The sequence below is a fragment of the Mixophyes fleayi genome, chromosome 1, assembly GCF_038048845.1.
Source record: "Mixophyes fleayi isolate aMixFle1 chromosome 1, aMixFle1.hap1, whole genome shotgun sequence".
Classification (NCBI taxonomy): domain Eukaryota; kingdom Metazoa; phylum Chordata; class Amphibia; order Anura; family Limnodynastidae; genus Mixophyes; species Mixophyes fleayi.
Window position 1 is genome coordinate 186,488,606 of NC_134402.1, and position 21,605 is coordinate 186,510,210.

General features: G+C 37.9%; 1 protein-coding gene across 1 annotated transcript in view; it reads right to left on the reverse strand.

Moving 5' to 3' along the window:
- The window catches only part of LOC142146196 (fibrillin-2-like), a 120,321-nt gene that overhangs the window by 40,194 nt on the left and 58,522 nt on the right, over positions 1 to 21,605 (reverse strand). The window contains exons 7-9 of the mRNA XM_075204630.1: positions 10,093 to 10,290; positions 5,509 to 5,634; positions 3,497 to 3,622 (exon numbers count right to left, since the gene is read on the reverse strand). Coding sequence (XP_075060731.1) covers positions 3,497 to 3,622; positions 5,509 to 5,634; positions 10,093 to 10,290 — 450 coding nt within the window. The remainder of the gene's footprint in view (positions 1 to 3,496; positions 3,623 to 5,508; positions 5,635 to 10,092; positions 10,291 to 21,605) is intronic.

A 21,605-nucleotide genomic window follows, 5' to 3' on the forward strand; every position in this document is an offset into this window, starting at 1 on the left:
TTGGAGGACTGTGAGATGACGCGATGTGTCTCCAGAACAGTCCATAAAGACACATGGCATCGGAGTTTTTACAGAAATTTCTACTCATTTCTCATTGTGTCCCATAGAGGCGTGCTGAAAAATGAGCAGGCACTTCATACCGTAATAGCCGGCAATAGGTGCATCTCAACATCGAGGCGATGTTCAGCGGCACCTTGCACCTAATTGATTCTGCGTAAAACAACATAAACATAAGTAACATACGCACTTTGTGATCTAGAAAAAAATATTTGCAGTTACAGAATTTCCTTAAAAATGTAAATATTTAGTGAGTAAGAGGTCAGAATACTTTTGTGCTGGGGTATTTATAACATAGGTGGAATTTCTGATCTGGAAATGCATTACACTTCGTGAAAGGAAGCAAGGATTAACATGAAAGTAACTAACAGCACCCAGTGTGGGGGCGTGGCTTATTGTGACAGGTATGGAATTATTCAGTAACTGTGCTGATAATCCCAAAATCTAATGGCCAGAAGTTACTACCTATTTTTATGAGATTCTAAAGGTTACAAGTTTATATATCAATTTTAACAAATTCTACTCGAATCCACTGTTCATGGCTGTAAAGAAATCAGATGTGTGTAGAATGCATGCCTACAATTGTTACTATTCAGCAGTGCTACATACAGTACATCTGAACTCACTTATATGTAACCACGCATCATATACATTTCATATATGTGTGGCTAGAGAGAGATTAAGACCATGAGATAAATACTGTATATGTTTTGTGTACTAGCCTTTGAATTTGCTCCAGCCATATTTACTATTCATAACTTAAGAATGCACATTATAATAATTGGAAAAGTATTGGCTGCTCCAAACAAACCTTTAAAATAGGATGAGGGGAAACTTCTTTTTTTTCCACACTCTGGCCCCTCTGAGGTCACAGCCATGTGGCCTTGTCCTTGTTTTAACCAGAAGACATCATGGAGCTTTGTGCTCACATTTGCAGAAAGTAATCTGCAGTAAGAATTACACTTCACTTTTTGTATTTTAACAATAAATTATTATGGTTAAAGGTCAGGATTAATCCTGTTCCCAGCCGCTTAGAGCATCGTGTAACTGCCAGAGCAGTGACATGCATTTTAAGTGTAATTGGAAATAATTACAATGGGAATTTTTTTAATTGTTTCTTACTCAAACAAAAATGTACTAATCGTATTTTAATACGTTTGTTCTTTTGTGTGGACTTGTTTTTATTGATGCTGATTTTGTTATGTTCTAGGGAGTGCAGTTACATATGGCAAGAATAAGGATTATTCATGCACTGTAATAATGCAAGACACAAAACTGTTTAAAACATGCAACGCAGCGAGTTAACTGTTTAATGATGGACATGTATGTATGGCTACATAGGAATGTGTCTGTTTGCATACTGCATACCATCATGGTTACTTACTATATATTCAAGTAACTAAATCGCTTTCAGTGCAGCCATGAAACCGGTATAGTTCATAAACTGTTTACATAACTAACTTGGTAACCCTAAATCTCCTATGGAGAGGCAATGAGATGGATTTTTCCACAATTACAAACAGACAGACTCTTTTGTGCCTCTTTTTTTTTTTTTAATTTTCAGGCTGAGGCTGTCTTGTTCCTAATTTACACTGAGGGGGTTCTGTTTTGTCTCATTCACATCATCTTCTGGCATAAACCCTTGTTTTTACTATACATGTACTAAATTATCTATCAGACAATATGAAAAAGGCAACTTCTGGTTTAATAGCATATTTTTATAAAAAAAAATAATTAAAAAGCATAATGAAATCTGTATGTGTACTCTGTATTATATATGTGTATGAAATTTATTATACAAGAAATTAATTACTGCCAATAATAGTTTTACAGATAACCCTCAACACATCAGTAGCCATCTCTCCCTATACTTTGTTTATGGTCTGGTCAGGGTTGCTGGGAGTAGGACTGGCATTATAGCACTGAAAATATGTGCAGTCCCCTCATCCTTTATACATTATGAACTGTTTTAAGATGCCATAGGCTGTCCATGTCAGATGGTGGAGTGTCCAGTACAATTTTTTACATGCAGACAATGTATAGAACATGAGAGGCTTTCTCATAGCAACTCCTGTACTGGAGCCCTCAAAGTAGTAGTTATGCTACTGGGCCTACATACTCTCTTGTGACCAGTTCTTTTTCTATTTTGCTACATATTGTCCTATTCCTTGGGGAAGAGAAGGAGGGAATCACATGGATCATTAGTGTTACCAAATGGTTCCTAGCTCTTAGTATAGTCAATACTTTCTATACAAATTTCACTATGAGAGCACATCATTATTGGATTGCTTTCATTCTCTGTTTATTGCAAAACTGCTATTGCACCAGAAGCTTTCTTAGAAATGAATAGTGCTTGGACTATATTTGAGGATGATAATACCCTCTAACAATAGGATAACAACAGGATGGCCCACCATATCTCACTACATTTATGCAGCCTGGAGACACATAACTTTTGATATCCTATCTTGGCCATACCCTAGCGCTCTACAGTAGACAGTACTGTCACAGCTAGAGTAGATTATAGTGTCACTACCATACACAATTCAACTCCACCTCAGTTAAATGTGTGTTTTCTCTTTGTGATAATTTGTCACTGAAAATTTTTGCAGCCATCTGTAAACACATGAAACAGTAGGTATTTGTACATGAAGACTTAAATGTTCCTCTTTGTCTATATCAAATGTTAGGAGGTGTGGCTGTGTAGCATTGTAAGGTTTCCAACAGATGCAATATTACAGTGCCGGATTAAATGAATATAATAAGGATTGAAGTAATAGTTGCCATGAAACTGTTGACTTTGCTTTGAGAAAACAGTCATAATAAAAGGGATATACTATTCACAGGACATGACCGTTCATGAGCCTGTCAGTAGAACATCCATTGTCATCAGTTGCCTTTATATTTCAAACACCCGAACACCGCAGTGCACTGCAAATGACAGACAGGTCTGAATGCTAACACAATATACTACACAATGTACTACCTACTTTGGGCTTAAACAAGAGCACACAAGTGTGTACTAACATGCTATGGGAGTTGTTTAACATGTTGTAGGATTCATTTCACAGAGCAACAAAAGATAAAAGTTTAATTTGTTAAATGTTTCATACTAGCATTTAATTCAACTTAAACATAAGTGAGCTAATTGCTAGCTTTGCTAAATGACCTAAATAAAGAATAAGAAACATTGTCCATGCTGGTTTGCAATAAAATTTAATGGTCTACCCTCATCAGAGGAAGACAGTTTGGTGCTTGGCCCTGCAAAACTAATTTGGAGTACTGTGCACACAACAAATTGACCATAAGCTAAGACACAGTAACAGTGAAGAATCTTGGCTGATGGGTCTTTAAATTAGCTGTGAAGGAACAACAAATTGTATCGCCTGGAAAATAAAGGTTAGATGCACAGCAGGACTTCTCCTTCTACACAGCTTACCAATGCAGCGAGATCCATCAATGCTAGCAGTGAATCCTCTAGGGCATATGCAAACATAGCTTCCAGCTGTGTTAGTGCACTCTCCTCCATCACACACGTTAGGAATTGTGCTGCATTCATCGATATCTGAAGAGAGAGAATTGATAGCACATGTGTATTTACAACATATTATATGATATCATCATGAACATGAAACTTGGGACAAAGCAGATTCTCCCATTCCTTGGGTTACTTTAAACCTCTTGGATGCAAAGCCTGTAGGAATTACCACAGACCCAGTTTCCTGCTATGAGACTTATAACAACTTTTTTCTCAATTAACACTAGGATATCAGTGCAAGCCAACCTGTATTAGTGACAGTGGCACTTTTAGTAAGTTCCGATTGGCAGCAAAAGGGTTAGTAGTGAGATCAGACTTTTCAGACAAACCTTTGTGTGTGAGGCAGACGTGTTTTATGGTCGTCTAGCATGGATACCACCTTCTGTTTCCTAGATCAACCCAGCTCTGAATAGCAGCCAAAGTCATTAAGCTGTTCATAGTCTCTTCCCATCAAATGGGAAAAGCAGTTTTTAGTAGCCAGAACCAATGGTTATATAGATCACAAACCAGGATACAAAACTAATGACCAACTATCTAAAGTAGAGTATGTATGCTCTAACAATGAATGTATATAAAACAGTATATATGCTCTAGGGAAAAATTGCAAATTGCAAGGAGACGTGCTATAGAGTAGACCTGTATAATGTATGTTTAAAGTATAAATGCTTATTCACTATAATCACAGGCCTTATTTTTCCTCTGTTATAGATAGTGTTACTTATACTAAAATGGATTAAGTATATATGATGTCACAAAGAAATAAGAAACTAGTTTTAGGCTGTGAATCCTCATTTTGTGGCTTGTAAATAGACTCAAAAGAGCCTAAAGAGTTACAGACCTTTATATAGATTGAAATGAAATAATAGAGGAATCAGTCATATACTTTCATACGAACATACTTGTGTGTGTAGGTATATATATATATATATATATATATATATATATATATAGCTATTATAAAGAGAAGGGATCAGTTGTTCCAAATAAGTAGGATTAGGTAAAGTGTAGAGCTATAATTACTAAGGATCAACTTGCTGAGCAATTCTTGTAAAATGTATCAAATTATTGCTTCAAGTTCTCAAAGGTTTGTTCTGGTACATGGCAACCAGTAATTTACATTAGGGACCAGCATGTGGCACACATAGAGCCAAATGTAACCAAAAGTAATAGGAAGCAGAGAACAATCAACTAGAGATGAGAAAAATTGCAGTGAAATTCACACAGGTGGAGTTTGGAGGAGGAACAGGTAGTGTCGCAGAGGTGGGAAGTTCCAGTGATAAAATAGTTCTGCTTTTGCTTTGCCATGTTGCTCGGGATTTCTAAACTTGCATTTCATAGAATTTTCAGTCTATTATGAATAGAGTAGTGTTGGGGTTGGAGTGGGAACACTTAATGCTAAATTACGCAGTAAAATGTGCAAAACTTTACATCCAGTCGTGGAATGATGTGAATATGTTGTAGGAACATTTGGAGATTTCACTCATTTCTACATAAATCCAACATTTAATCATTTAGAATCTGGCCATAGTTTGATGGAACATATGTGAGTTTGTTTTCCTATTGTGTGTTCTACAATATAGAACATATTCTCTTAGAATGATTTATAATTCCTTCAGTACAAACATTCTTCCCGGAATAACTTCTAAGGCCATTTATGATTGCATTAGAGTCTGCGCTTATTATGACTTCATCGCCGAACATGTGGATGCTCTAAGTAAGCTGTTTAATATGTATTTATTTGTATTTGTATTTATAACCTTGGAGAATTGGCATACTCGCTTCACGCATACAAAGTAAAGCTATTAAGAACAGCATTGAAAATCACACTTCTAGACAACATGTGAGAGCAAAAGGGTGGGAATAGTCGTAGACAACAAGTGGTCTGTTCATGGAGAGCCTTCAGAATTTGTTACCTTCACACTTCTGGGAGGTCTCGCTTTGTTTGTGTCCAGCTGGGCATTTACACTCATAGGATCCCACTGTGTTGATGCAGTTGCCACCATGGCACAGGCCAGGTATAGCTTGACATTCATCCACATCTGCAACAGAATGGACACATGTCCTTAGTTACATAACCAACATTGTTTGTTTAATGACAGTATTTATAGGACGCCTTTATTTCAATTAAAAAAAAAATACATATAACTGTGAACAGACAGAAATTATAAATAAGGAATTCATGTTTGGTATAACATCGCTAAAACAATGATACAGATTGAGTATAAGCATATAATACCCTAAATATTTGCATATACATTTTGCCCTACTTTTTCAAAGTTATAGTTACACACCTACTAAATATAGTCTTAGGCTTACAAATCCTTTGGAGAGACTCTGCAGACTTATGAATCTCTAGTTATAAACTTGCTGTTGATGAACAGCAAGTTATTCAACAAGGGACACACAAGTTTAATGCAGTCCTTCAAGGCAGCCAAAACTGTAACTTGTGTTGGAGGGAATATAGTGAAAGAAAATAAATAGAGTAACTAGAGTTGTTCTTCCAAAGATGCTATTGTTAAATTTGGTTCTACACAGGATCTGAGGACCAGTGCATTTGGAACAGTTGAATGTAACCAGATGTGGAGAACACCAGCAAGATTAATCTGTGGATTACAACCTCCGCCAAAACGTGGCTGCTCAGTCTACAAAGGATTCTCTGTTTGCAACATTCCACTAGATGGATTTGTGAAGTTCAAGGCTCTCTGTCCAATGTGGGATCCTCATTTTGATCAGGACTCCTCCAAGTTATTACTTCCTATCATGGAAGTTGACATATCATTTCTTTAATGAGAGCGTCACTCTCCATCACTTCCTTAACATTTTGTCATGAAATATGGAGTAGAAATAATGGTCCCTCTCCAGCAGCTTCATAGAGCTGGAACTTCTCTACATTGTTATGCACACATGTAGACTGATTTAGCAATAAATGCCATGGAACATTATAATTTTCACAGCGGAATAAGGACAGAACTCTAACCATGCATTGCCCTTTTGCAGCTATTTAAAGTTAAGAGGTTAAGGATCACCTATAAAATTCACAGGGTGAACCTTCATGGGTAAGTACTACGGGTTTGGATGGATGATTATTTTGTACCTGGACCTTTCAGTCCATTTAGTATATTATAGTACTTTGAATCAAGAAAAGTCTTCTAATGAATAATAATATGTGTAACAATTATATATTAAGCAAACTATTCTTTTCATTCAAACACATGACTACACATTATCTTTAACTCATTGTAAGCTAAACACTGTAACATTTAGTTTCAGATACACTGAAAATATCTTTGCTAATGCTGTTTATGTTTCCCTATTATGAAACCATATGCGTTTCACCCATCTACAGCAATGTAGATTAGACTTCTAACTGTATTGTGAGCTCTATTGACTTTAAATTAATGAGGTTGTTTTACTGTACCAGTACAGTGAACTCATCTAGTCTGTAACTAATCACCAGGACTGAACACCCCCCACCTCTGCTTGCTTTTTCATATTGCATACTGTTCTGCCTTGCCTAACTTAATAGCTGCTATGTTTAAGTGTGTCACTGAACCACATAACATTGTAACTCTCTGTCTGTCCAAATCAAACTACAAGGAATTTAAAAAGAAAAAAAAATTCCAGTCCCACAAATGCCGGAAGACATAATTGCTAACAACTGGTTGTTTCCATTCTGATTGAAAGTGTGTCTGACCCTCTCTGACTGCTATGCCCATTTGTGAATTGCAAATATGTAAACTTGTAAAAGAATTTTGGCAGCAATAGCCCCTTTAGCATAAACATAAAGGGGCCTATGAAACAGAAAGGTCTGCGACAATGTTTCTGCATAAAAAAATCAAGACACATTTAGAAGCACAAATACATCAAAAACCACAATGGCTTTATAAGTATTACAAGAGCACGAAGAGCTTGTTATACAAGAGAATTTACTGCAGTTGAAAACGGCACATAAAAGGCATTATACTACACAAGGGATGATAATACGTGTATAAGCTCCTGCCTATAATGTCTGTATAAAAAGGGTTTCCCAATGTCGATGCTTATAATCGGTAAATTCTCATGTTTTTACAGTGTTCATTTCAAGTTGTGTATTCAAATATTTAATGAACCCACTACCTAATTATAAGGAATTTTAGAAGTCATCTCTGATTTTTGTGACCTATATAAAAGCACTATAGCTTTGTGCTTTTAGAGGTCCACAGAACCCCTCATGGATTATCCCATTTAGAATTCGGAACTGTAAGTTTACATAGCAGACAGTTTCTGCAATGTGAGTAAACTATGGTTAGCTAGTCAAACTAGTGAATAGTACATCACCATCCAAATACACAGCACAAAAGCCATATTTCTCCTGTTGTGACATCACACAATTGCTTGCGTGCCCACTGTGCTACACACTGATATACATGACTAGATGGAGCCATGGGTCTGAATCTGTACTCAATGGATTTTGGGACGTGAACCTCACTGTTGTGCTATTTTGTGGTTCATCATCCATTTGTAAATGATTCCCATCTTTTTTTTTTTTTGTTTAGAAGATGGATTGCAGTTGTACTACTGAGTTAGTATTTATTTGTTGTCCATTATTCACATTCAAACACAAGTTTAGCTTCTTGGCTTTGAGTATGTGCCAAAAATCATCTATCTACACTTTCAAAAATCTACTGATATAGGATTTATTCAGCAAATCAACCAGATAGCTAAACTATATTCTGTTGCGATCACATTATATATTAACATATTTTACCTACTTTTTCTGTCTTGTATCCTCATTTTCTAGATAAAATGTAAGCTATTTAGGACAATGTGATATTTTGCTTTGTTTGGTGAAAGCACTCACAGTGCTGTGTACACAGTAGCGGTAAATAACTAAACTTAAATATCATGGGGTCTATTTATTAAAGTGCGATCAGCTGTTAAAACAAAGAAAACAGCAATTTTTTCCTACAATGAACATTGCACCATTTATGAAGGGTTTATGGTGGAATAAATCAAAGATGTCTCCTACTTTAACCCACTTAACATTTCTTAATGCAGTCCCAATAGGTCAATGGTCTATCCCCCAAATCTTGCTTTGGGGCCAGGCTTTATACTTTCACTCCCCTGACATGCTCAATTAGTTTCTAAATCCTAACATAAATAATACAACAATCTTGTTTGAAGACTGTTAGTTATACTTTCCCTTTAGTAATATAATTTAGTCTACCATTAAAAAAAAAAATATATAGAGGGAGGGCTGGTGATGGAATAGATTAATAACTGACATTACTAACTCTGCAAATGCACCTATCTGACTTGATCATAACTAATAACTCACCCAAAGCACGCCTGCATGATAGTTTTCGGAAATGTTTGTTTAAAAGCACTTTGTGCAACTTTTTACAGGTTTGCAGGTTTTGTCTTATATATGTATTAAATTAATCATAAAGTGACAAGAGAAAGAGACCGTTTTCATGACATCCCTTTTGTGTGTTTGAATGTTTTTATTACACTGGTCAAAATATGCTTTTAGAAGTGTGCCTGGAAAATGCTAAAGGTGCCCTTTGCTGGCATAAAAATGTTATGCAGTCCCCTGAGGGAACACCTCTCTAAATGCGCCTCCTTCACCCCTTGAACTGTATTTAAATAATCACATTTAGCAACATCCCGTTTTTGTATGAAGGTGCATAATTAAACGCATTTAACAGACCAATCTGCACTTGCCTTGATCATTTTCAAAAGCTAAGTATGACTCACACAAATACTTTATATGGTTTTGGACCTCTCTTTATATAGCGCAAGCCTAGATTAGTATTATCAGTACCTGTCCCATATTCACTCTAATACTTGCTCTTTTTCTCCATGTTTGAATTTTGCCTGAGTTTTCTTCTACCAGTTTTGCTACATAAAGAAAGTTCATGGAGCCTCTGAGCTGACTATGGGTTAACTGCTAAGTCTGAAAGATTCTAGGTGCAGCCCCACAGAGTCAAAAATCCAATCTGAGCATGTGATTATTGACCGGTTCCTGCCACTCAGCTGGTGGGCGAAGGAGAACTCTAAACAAGACTCAATTTACCTTGATTAGTAGAGCAATTAACTACATATTTTTTCCAAGGCATCCTAAAAGTCTGTGGCTTCACATGGATCTGCTTAAAGTCACACAGAAAATCTGGAAGTTCCCTGCTCTGTATAGCCAAATAACACAGTTAACCCATTTATAACTTGTTTGCCATCCATTCTGATATCAGGTTGCTGGCTCTACAGATGTCCACTCCAAATAAATGGACTTGCTTCCAAGATGATTTTGAATTGTCCTTATGTAAGTAAGTATGACACTGAGAGCATGTGTGAAGCATGAGGACATTGTGTGGAGCATATGAAAATAGAAAAGGCAGAGACAATGTATTATATACAATAGATACAGTTATAAGCATAAATGAAAAGTGCTACAATAAGGTGTAATCAAAGGTAGGCATTTTGTGGTAGGTGATCTCTGCCATCTTTCTGTGGCTGTTTACCTTGGCAGGCTCCAGTTCGGATATTTGGAATGAATCCTCTACGACATGGGTGTGGTTGGGCAGGGCACATTTCACAAGGGTGACCCCAGGCACGGCCGATGGTGGCACAACACAAGGTCTTTGTGCACACAATACCACTAAGCTGTCCCTGACACATCTGGTTGCTGATTTGTGTGAAACATGGTCCGGTCCGGTAATCTGAGGAAAGGAAACACAAAAACATATTATTATGGTAAGCCAAGAAAAAGAAAATCACAACCACTCGTCTCATTAAATAGTAACTTATCCTCTTGCAGCTGTAAAAACTGTGAGACATAATGATGCAGTTGGTGACAGCTATAAAACATTAAATCATGTTCAAACCCCCACAATATTCTTGCAAAACCCTGACCTTAGGTGTGGTATAAGAGGCATGACACACTTCTTCTACGGTATGAGCTGATTCACATGGGATCTAACATAACATCAGCAGCAGGCAGGTCCGTTTTAGTAAAAGGATAAAAAAGGCATTTAACCTGGGCTCACTTCTATATCTGCCACTGGTGTCCTGAGAAGACAAGAATTACTTGTCCATAATGATTTCAACTATAGATCTAAATAACGCTCTAAAATAATATAATAGAGCTTTGAACTTGACTCCCCAAATTTAACAAATCTAAGACTCCTAGCATTTTGGGCCACTGTACTAGTAGAGAAGCTTCTTTTTTCTTGTACTGTTTTGTCGCCAATATGTGATGCCATCTCCTACTGCAAGCTACCCCTCTCATTTAGCAAACAAGCATGTGGGGCTCATTAATGTGATTTTGGGCCTGGGCTCTCTAATTGCATAAAATGGTTCTGTATGCAGTAGGATAATATTATGTGGCCACCAAGTCTGTGTGTTCTGGCAGCCAAAGATAAATTGTACCAGGAAATCAACAGAGTTGTAGTTCTCCCCCTACTCCATCAGAGCTTCCAGACTCTTGAATCTACCCTTAGATCCAGTCTTTTTTCCCAGGTTGCTGAAATATGCTCTTAAATAAACAGTTGAACAAATGTACCATGAGCTTATAGAAAACATTAAGTAAATATACAATTATAGCTAGTTTCCACAGGTAATTATAAGCATTAATAGAATAATATAATTAATTTCTTTACTAGATAATATACATATTCATGGATCACTTAATTAAGAAGTGGCTGTCAATCAAGTGTGTTCACATCAGAATGGCAATAAATCTGAAGATGGAGGAACTGTACTTGTGCATAAGTTTTTAAACCACTTGTAGCTTTTTGATTTTGGTTTAGTCATGCAAATTTAACCCGCATACAATAAACTGATACTGCTTATTGTAGTTTTAGATGACATAGCACCACTAATAGAGACAAAACAAGGACAGCAAAAAACAAAAGTTCTTTTTGGCAGATGAGTCTGACTGAACTAAATGGCGTCTGAAAAAAAGACGTATTCTGCATAGTACACTGAGCCAGACGCACCTGAAGACGCATCCAGGTCTGCACCAAAAACATATGTGCCCGGTTTATGTCATCATCATCATCAATACATCAATACGAGAATATGTCCTTACTGTTCTTGGCCTGTGCTTGCACGCCCCTTCCCTCCCCTGTCTGCCTTTCTAAGACATCAGTGTAAGATGTGTGTGTCTGTATCTAAGTACTTGCACTTAAGCATTTTATGTGAGCTATCGCACTACCAAAATGTGTATTTTATCCAAAAAAAAAACCAAAAAAAGATGCTTATGTCCACGAGCCCTTGAGTACCGGAGGTAGGTAGTACTACGGAAAGTAAATGTTTGCTAAAACAATATTCATCAGTGTTGTCAGTTAATCATGCAACTAAACCAATACTGCTGCAGGGGAGTACATATACCAATAAATGTCGTTTTTGATAATCTTGGAAGTGGTATCAAGTATATTTGGCGGAAAGTTTGGGCCAACAGACAAAAATCTGTCATGGTTTACATGGAAGAATTAAACAGTGTAAGGAAATTAAAGTACTTGCTATAGATAAATCTTAAACATAAATTAAAGCTGCAACCAAATAAGGTCTTAGGCTTTGAAGTAGTGTATGAAGTAAACAGCTATTATCTACTGTTAGATCCTGTGTTACTGCTCCTTTAATACCAACACTTTCTGGAAAACATGGACTCAATCCAACAAAAACATCAATTTAATGAATAGGAAAAGAAATAAATGCAAGTAAATGGTATGTCTCGTATATGTATTTTATTTTGCTTAAATCAAGAGAAAGGAATTTTAAGTGGCTGTTAGACATTTCATTTGTCGTACGTCTAGTAATGCAGTTCCTCTTGTCTCATAAGAACTGCACGGAAAGGAGTTAGTCTAAGCAGGAAAAGCCCTGGAGAAAACTGAGGGGGGATTGTTGCGTTTTTCTGCTATCAGTTCACCAGGGTAACAATTCCCATGGCTGTATTAATTGGGTAGTAAAATATCCCAGATGTAGGAGCAGAGTGATTCCTTCATAATCACCCCACCCCCTTCATGCAGCAACTTGTGTCTTACTCTCAGTTCAAGGCAAAGGGAAACTATAGTACAGGAATCTGCAATTGTGTCTAGGCTCCCATGGTACATACAAGAGACCGGTACATCTGGGATCCTTCAAGTCATGCAATGTAGGTTTAGCTCTGAAAAGTCATCTAGATAACAAGAAGCATCAGAATTTGGATCACAATTTCTATTGTCTAGAAATACTCCCAGATCCCACTTCATTAAGAATTTACTTACCAAAATGACTTCTAAGCGGGGCCAGACTGGGACTAAAAATGGGCGTGGCATTTAAAGCACACAGCGGCCATCTTTTCAAAGCCAACAGCCACTAGTGCTGACAGCAGTGAATCTGAAAACAAACGTCAATCAGTGACAGAAAGGCACAGTGAGAGTGAGTCTGCGCCAGCCCTGTGTCCACCGGCCCTTGGGCATTTGCTTGCTTCTAGGGTATATGTTGTATGTAGATTGTTATGTCCCAAATACATAAGTTCGCATTTCTCTCCATACCGCTCAAATTTATTATCAGGAAAAGCAGCAGTGAGCACATCCTGCTCCTATGCATATTAAATAGCAGTCTGCATGGTCAGCTGAAGGTAAGATGCTATAAAAATGGGTCAAAAATATAACCTTTGTCTGTTAGCAACTACCATTAGCTGATACATTAGAGGCCTTTGCCACATTATCAAAGATATCAAATAGCCCTTTTTCATAATGGACAACAGTGTAGAACAGTTGAATTTATCCTGTATATTGAATTTGAACAAAATTTTCTGATCTTATGTTCTAACTTTAAGATAGTATTTAAGGAGTATTTAAAATGACCAAAATGTCTATTGTAACCAAGTTAGGTAAACATATTACATGATTATGTATGAAGTATAAGAAGGTCCACCAAATCAGTGCTACACTAGAATTACTTAGATGCACTTACTAGAAGCAGCTAGGATTACATAAAAAGTTACTTTTTAAATCTTGGCAACTATGTATTTAGTCTCTGGGATTTAGGTGAGGTCATGGGGTGGATGACATAATGGTGTAATGGGGATTTTGAGCTGTTGGTTCTCGTCTTGATTAAATGTAGTTCAAGGGATGAATACTCTTTAACCCACTCTCTCAAAACACATAGCTCCCTATTATAATTTTCAGATCATCCTCCATAGTTGGCAAACTATGTTCGGAGGGGTGCATATGCAATTTTATTTTTGCATACACAGAAATCACTAAATGATTTTGCAATTAACACACAAATACTGTAAAGCTTTATGTGCAACTTTGAGTAGAGCTAAGAAACACTTTATGTAACTTTGGGTTTACACCTTTTTTCTAGTTGTTTGTAGGAGAGAATCTATGTATGCATAACACCAGGGAATTCAAAATGGATTGTAGCACAGAAAACATTGGTCACCGCGAGACACAACATATTGTATTGTTTATTTCTGTCTCCATTTTTAGCGGGAGCCTCTTTCTATTTGTCTCCACAGTCCCAAACACAGTTTTGACAGCTTGAATGGACACTATGAAGTCAGTGTAGCCTGCTATTGATTTAAATCAGACACAGAGTTACTGGAGCTCTGTATGACATAAGAGCAATTATCCACGTCTTTGTTCTAGAGTGTAAAATAAATACACTGAGGGCTATTTACATTACACAGGGGCAGATCAATCAGCATTAATGACTCCTAAGCAATATAGTAAGAGAAAAAAGAAAGAAAGAGAGAAAGAAAGAAAGAAAGAAAGAAAGAAAGAAAGAAAGAAGATATGGTAGGGCAGCATGGTGGATTATTGGTTACCATTTCTGCCTCACAATACTGGGGTCATGAGTTTGATTCCCAACCATGGCCTTATCTGTGTGGAGTTTGTATATTCTTCCCGTGTTTGCGTGGGTTTCCTTCTGGTGCTCAGGTTTCCTCCCCATGCCAAAAACATGCTAGTAGGTTAATTGGCTGTTATCAAATTGACCCTAGTCTGTGTGTGTGTCTGTGTATGTGTGTGTGTATGTTAGGGGATGTGAATGATTTCTCTGTAGAGTGCTTTGGAATTAGTGGCACTATATAAATAGCTGCTGCTGATGATGACATGGTGGGCTTAGGTAGAGTACTATATCATTCCTTTTCTTTCTTTCTTTTCTTCATTTCTTTCAATTTATTTCAATGTAAGTATTTGAGAATGATATAGCCCCTTAATTAACAGTCCCTATATAACATGCATAAGCCCTTCTAACTTTCTTTAACACCCATCCCCCATTCAAATTTATTCTTTCCTAGAGAAAAACCCCACTATGGAAGCACATGCAACCCAAACCTCAGACCATTCATTGCTCAACTTGAATGTAAATATTCATATCAATGATAGAAGAGCTTATACTGGCCACGCTCAGTGTCCATTTTGACCACAAAGGTAAGTGGCCGAAATATTAATATTGGTCATTATGCCCATTTAAGGAGTGCAAGCGTTTCACTTGCCTGATCACAGCACATGCAGCCAGTTTAAATCTGTGGAGGTCATTTTAAAAGTGCAAAACTTCAGCAGCGCAGTACAAATCCAGCTTTGTTGATATGTGTTGGGTATTGGTGCTTTGTTAGGAAGAATCTCTAGATTCACCCCTGTTCCTGCTTATCTATCTCCTTCTAAGCAGGAAATCTTCTCTAACACCATTCCTTATACAGATAAATTCTCTATAACCCCACCCAAAGAACTCAGACGGTCTTCATGTCTGTTACTCTACAAAATGTTTGCCATAGTAGAGGTATTGGGAGGACTCTCAGAACAATTCTTTTTTTCTACTTTAAATCTTTAACGTACAATAACTATTTTCCCATAATTCATACTCCTGATGATTATAAAATAGCCAGATAAGCATGAAAATGGTCCAATAACTATTTTATATTTTATTTGGGACCTATTTGGCAGTATGGAGTGAATTTTGTTGTCTGGGTTACATGCGTGTCCTGGTTTTATTATAAAATGGTGTGAGCCTTAGATATTAGACACATGCATAGATACTCAACACGTATGTACTTCATAATCATCATTGTGCATGTATGGGTTTTAATGTGTTTACACCTGTACACTATGAGATACACAAGGATACAGCATACTATACATACTGTCATTATCATTCTGTATAGCAGGATACTTAGCAGCCCTGGAAGTGAATATATCAGTTTGGAGGAAATAATTAAACCCCAGACATAAACCAGAATGTGTATATTTAAGTCAATATTAATAAACTAAATTGTCTGTTGAACTTCATTTTAGTACTGTGTTAGTTTATGACACACGTCAAGACAAAGTGACTTAACATCCTGCACATATGTACTACAGTAATAATACATTGGTGTACAATAATTGTGTATATCTATCAATATAATCACTTACACATGCTTTTGCTATATATAGGGTGATTCAAAAGTCGCAGTACACCCTTTTATTTCAAAAACTCTACAGGAATTGGGCCGATTGGCCGATTTCAAGATGGTGCCCATGTTTGGTACATACCGTAAAAGATAGACCATGTCACCCATATCTTACTGGAGTATTCATGTTTCCCAATTTCCTGTAGAGTTTTTGAAATAAAAGGGTGTACTGCGACTTTTGAATCACCCTGTACATCATTTCAATCTATCCATCAATGATATTCTCACACGATGCAACCAGGACTGTCTGTCCCGCGGGTTTCTCTCCCCGACTTGTCTATCATTGTGTCTGTCTGCAGGGGCATTGAGCGGGAGGGGGCTGTGCAGGTAGAAAATACCAGGGCCTGGGCCTGCCTGGGGGACCTGGTAGTGGGAAAAGTCACCAGCCTGGTACCGAGGCCCAAATTTCTCTTGGAGGCCAGTTCTGTCAGTAGGCCCTGTATAAGTTGCTTTTATGATGCAAAGTGACAGACTACCACCAAGCATGGGTTTGTGAGCATGTTTTTTAAGTTATGTCAATTACGTGTAAATGTTATATAGTAGGCAATACATGCCTTCCAACATTATCTCTGTGCATTGTGGCGGTATGTACACAAAAGGGGTCATAGTGGGGAGGAGGCAGTCTCACACTGGAGGCGTAGTTGTACCACGTTCCCTGGTGGTATACATTATTGAAGCCCCCTGCACTTCTATGTGCATTAGTGCTGCGTACCACACCTGGACACCATTATTCCCATTTCTGGCAGTTGGGACAAAGATAAGCTCTTTTGGGCAGGACCATCGTTATCTACTGTTTTATGTCATGGGATGTTATTATTTATTACAGCATGATCCCCTCAATATATCACTGTGTAATGTGCTTGTACTTTATAAATCAAGGATAATAATTTGGTGCATTTCATTTATATTTTAATTAGCTTGGGGTGTTACTATATGCTGGCTGTAATTTACAGTGTTTGCTCTAAGGGCATGAACACACAAGTTAACAATAAAACAATAACATTTTAAATGCAGTCCAGTCAGATGCATCAAATACACAGTGGACGCAGCTAGAGCTCCTGTTAGAGTGATACCATAGAGATCACTGGTCTCTATGGTAAATGTATGTTCCATACTCAGCGCAGAATGTACCTGAAACACACACTGTATGATGGACACAACTGCCTACACCGCAGGTATTGTATTGTGTGTAAAAGCCCTTACTCTCCATATATAAACTGCACAGTATTGCTGCTATGGTTCAGTAGTTAATGAAGCATTTATGTCCAGTGTTTACTATATAGAGGCCCGTAAGTTTATTCTCTATAGCTCAGAATGGCAGATTCCAGTACTGGTAACAGGGATATATTTATAGGATTCTTTTGTTACATACTAAACTTACTAAATGTATCCACATATAATGACTTTTGATGATATAAGGCAGTTGAATGGCAAAGCGAGGTGAAGGCTGAGAGCTTGGTGGTTCAATTGGTGGCTGCCTTTGCATATTTCAGTGGAGGAACCTCTCAGAATGATGTAAGTGATACCATCCTGTGGCCTGCTCTCTATTTTGATTTGTTTTGCTTGGCCCGGCAGCCCTTGTATATACACAGCTGGTGAGCTTGTTTTGTCTTCTAGAACAAGTCCAGGCTCAAAGACATTCTCCAGGGTTTAGTAAATTTAAAAAGAAATGTCTCCTTACTAGGGGCTGCTTACACCAGAGGCAATGATAAATCTAAAACGTGTGTGTGTGTAACTGTGCAAATTAACAGGACAGTATCCCTGTGTTTCTAAATAAATTGGTATACGTCCTAATGTACCTTTGTGTACATTAATATGTTTTGCTTGTTAATTATGTCTACTAGCCAGGGCATGAGCTTAGCAAGAGCTTGCCGCCACTCTGTGTAGCTGTGAGTGTGCCTGTGTGCCTGTATGTGTACATGTGTGTATCAGCGCTCACCCTTTCTGTGCCCCAACGTATGACGTCAGTGTAAGGGAATAGCTATTGCCGTACTGTATGAGTAACAGCAATCAAATCTAATTCAGAAACAAATTGCTACAAAGACAGAATTCTTTTACTTCCCCATTGAGATTTGTAAAATAATGTATTTACTGAAAATATGAAAATAGTTCACAAAGTAGCAATGATTTAAGCAAACGCCTATCTAATAGGTAGAATTGTGAGAACACAGTAAATTATAATAAGACAAGTTTAAATACAAACCAGAGTTTGCTTAAAAGTCAACGTAGCTTATACCTATCGTCCAATTATACACATCTTTTAGTTTCTGTAGCTGAGTGTGTTTTGGCTAATGCAACAAACAGCAGTAGGATTGTAGCACAAGCTTGGTGAGAGTTTCTTTGGAGATGAGAAAGACACAGTTCAGACCACTGACTAATCAATTTCCTGAGTGCAGGAATTACAGTCAGAAGGTCAGCTGGTGGTGTCCACATGCCTTCCTATGTGGGCTTCTTACAAACAGTCTTTTCTCAGCCCTTTCTGATGACAAAAACACACAACTTCTCTGCGTAGGGGTTGTGGTTGTTTAAGGAGGGGACAAAAATGTTAACAGAAGTGTTTGTGAAAACACTACAAAAACACGGGTGGCTTAATCTACGCACATATGAACCGCAAATTTTCCTTGGCCTATTTTCAAGCACTGCATTATTTTAAATGAATTGCTCAAACTTGACATCTGTTTTATTTTCCCCTCCCTACATTGCAAATGTCCCCCTTTCTCAGAAAATAATAAGTTAGACTAGAAACTGTGTTAATTGACAGATAGGGATCTACAATATGCTGATCCCATTTGGTGATAAGGATATGAGAAGGTCTAAAAAACAATGATGCTCTATGTAATAGCACTAAACTAAAATGCTAAAAAACTAATATGTGTTTGGTTGCTATGGGTTACAGAACCACTGTTCTTTACACCATGTTATCAATTAAGTCCCAGAAAATGCCCTTGAAAAAAGACAATTTTGCCACAGTCCTACTAACCTACCAGCTTGCATCCTACATGACTGCATTTTATTAAAAATAAACATGTCAGTGGCTCACCCAGGGGGGGTTTCTGGTTCCCTAGAAACCCCTCCCCTCCGGGAACCAACAATACTCCACAGCAGCCGCGGCGCTGTCAAAGAAGCGTCCGCGGCAGTGCTGTATTGTAGTATAATACAGCACTGCCGCGGATGCTTCTTGACAGCGCCGCGGCTGCTGTAGAATTCAGACTCGCTGAAATGGAGCAGCTCTCTTCTAAACCCCCCCCTTCTAAATCCTGCGTTCGCCTCTGCATGTATCCTGCTGATATAGCATTTATAAGAAGGTAGAGTGATAATTATAATGCTAGCTCTGTGCCTGTTTATTGTGAAAACACGCATCTCCACAAGCTACATGTGTGCATCCATCATTCAAATGAGGTGACATTGTTATTACTGCTGCAGATATTGATGTGCAACCACTGCTATATAATGTTTCCTATAAACATTATATAAGCAGAGTGACCTATAAATGAAGAAGTTGAAAAAGCTTAATCTATTTAGACCTAAATAGTGTTGTCAAACAACAGCTAGACAATGACAGCATCCTTAGGCACTGAGGTGCTCATGTTAAGGTGAATGTAAATTGCATTTCTGGCATATAAGAGGCTTTTTAAGTTCTGCACAAGTGCACAAAGCGCTAGTTCTGAAAGGAGTGGCGTGCGCATGCTCAGATGTAAAAAAGTGCCATAAACGCAATTTGCATTCAACTTAACATAAGCCCCTGAATTGTTCCCTTAGTAACGCATTAAAGGAAAAGTCCACATTTAAATGAGTGACTTCCATTAAATATATTAGGCTCAAACAGATAAACATACACATTTGCAATTGCAACATAGCGCCTGTAAACTTTAGTTTAGAATATACACCTCATGCCTCACAATGCCCTTCATGTAATGCACGCGTTAAGTTATTTTCCGAAAGTGCTAGGTCTTAGTTACCTTCTATTTTTTACAAGCAGTACAGCTTTTCCTCCACCAGATGTCATATTGAAGCAATTGATCTACATGTGCGCTTGAAACTTCATTGATATGAACGGAAACTGTTTATTTTTTGCATGCCCCCTTAACATGAAGACACCAGCCCCAGGCTGACCAGGCCGTGTCTGGGTCACACAATGGCAGGAGGACTTGTTACAATGTGTGAATGGTCTCTGCTGACTAACCTCATGATTGTTTCCACTCTAGCAACACGTTCATTAGGGGAAGGCTGGGGAGGGGGGGGGGGGGGGGGTCAATGTCCCCCGGACCAGTCCCATAGTGGGCTACCTTGGGCTGGGTCACTGGGCCACATGCGTTTTTTTCCTTTAAAATGTTCCTAATAGGCTGCTGAATTGAGTATTTGGCAGCCCTCCCCTGACATTCATTGTACCAGTTTTAGTACAAAACAGTCCATGCTGCTGTGGCCAATTAAGGATTTTAGGGGGGAGTTATGCTGCACATTCTTGTTAATAATGGTGCTAGGTACAGTAAAGTCCTTCCAAATTCCAGGGAATTGAATTTTATGTTCACAATCTTATCTTAAATATAAAATTAGATAAAATTGTGACGCTTCAGGTGCCCCTTTAATGCTTGCTGCACAGCCTGGCCCCTTTATGAATAGTCCTGTTCAGAGTCGGAATTAGCGAGGTGTGGGCCCCGGTGCAGGTAAGCAGAGAGCAGGGAACTGGCCCTGACCCTCTATATATGCCATGCAGCGGGTCTAATTATCTCCATGGCCACCGGTGCACCGCACCTGCTGCACCAATGGTAGATCTGCCACTAGTCCTGTTTAGTATAGTTGCTCTTGGCAACAGATAGTGCTCTATTCTTAGGAATCTATGATATGCTTCCTCACACTTCAGATTTGGTTCTGTGCTACTTTCTCTGCACCTGTTACTCTGTGTAGGCAGGATTAAAAAAATAGCTGATCAATCAACCAGGCTTCAGGTAGCTTGGTGGTAATGTCAAAGGAGAGAGACAGATCATGTTCAGTACTGTTGGATACAAGCATGCAATGGATAATCGTAGTTATAGTTTACTGTCACAATCATTGCATACAGGGCTGTGAAGGACATAGTTAAATGAATATAAGGTTTAGATCCATCCCCTCTTACTTACTTTTTATAGACAGGGGTACTCCTCCTCTTCTGCTGCTAGTATTTGAACATTAATTTTCTCTGAATAAGGCTGGGACAAAATATTATTCTTCTCATAGGAGTTTTTAATTTAAAGATGACAAAATAAGTAACAAATAAAAAGCCCCATGTTTCAGGAGACACCCCACTTCCTCTGGTGTTTCTACATTGTGCACTTTAATAGGTTCCTTCACACTACCAGCTACAGATGACAAGTGGCAGTGCCCATAACACTGACAACTGCACATTCTTTTTCACTTACTGCAATCAGCGCTTTGCTAAAGGTCAAGTCAATTAGAACTATTATAATTATAATTACCATTTATTTAATGTGCCACAAAACTCAGCAGTGACATACAGTGGTGAAGTAGAGCAAATACAAAAGACATACCAAGAGTCAATGTAATGGACATACAAGAATAATATTGTACATAACACATTATTACTCAAGCTAT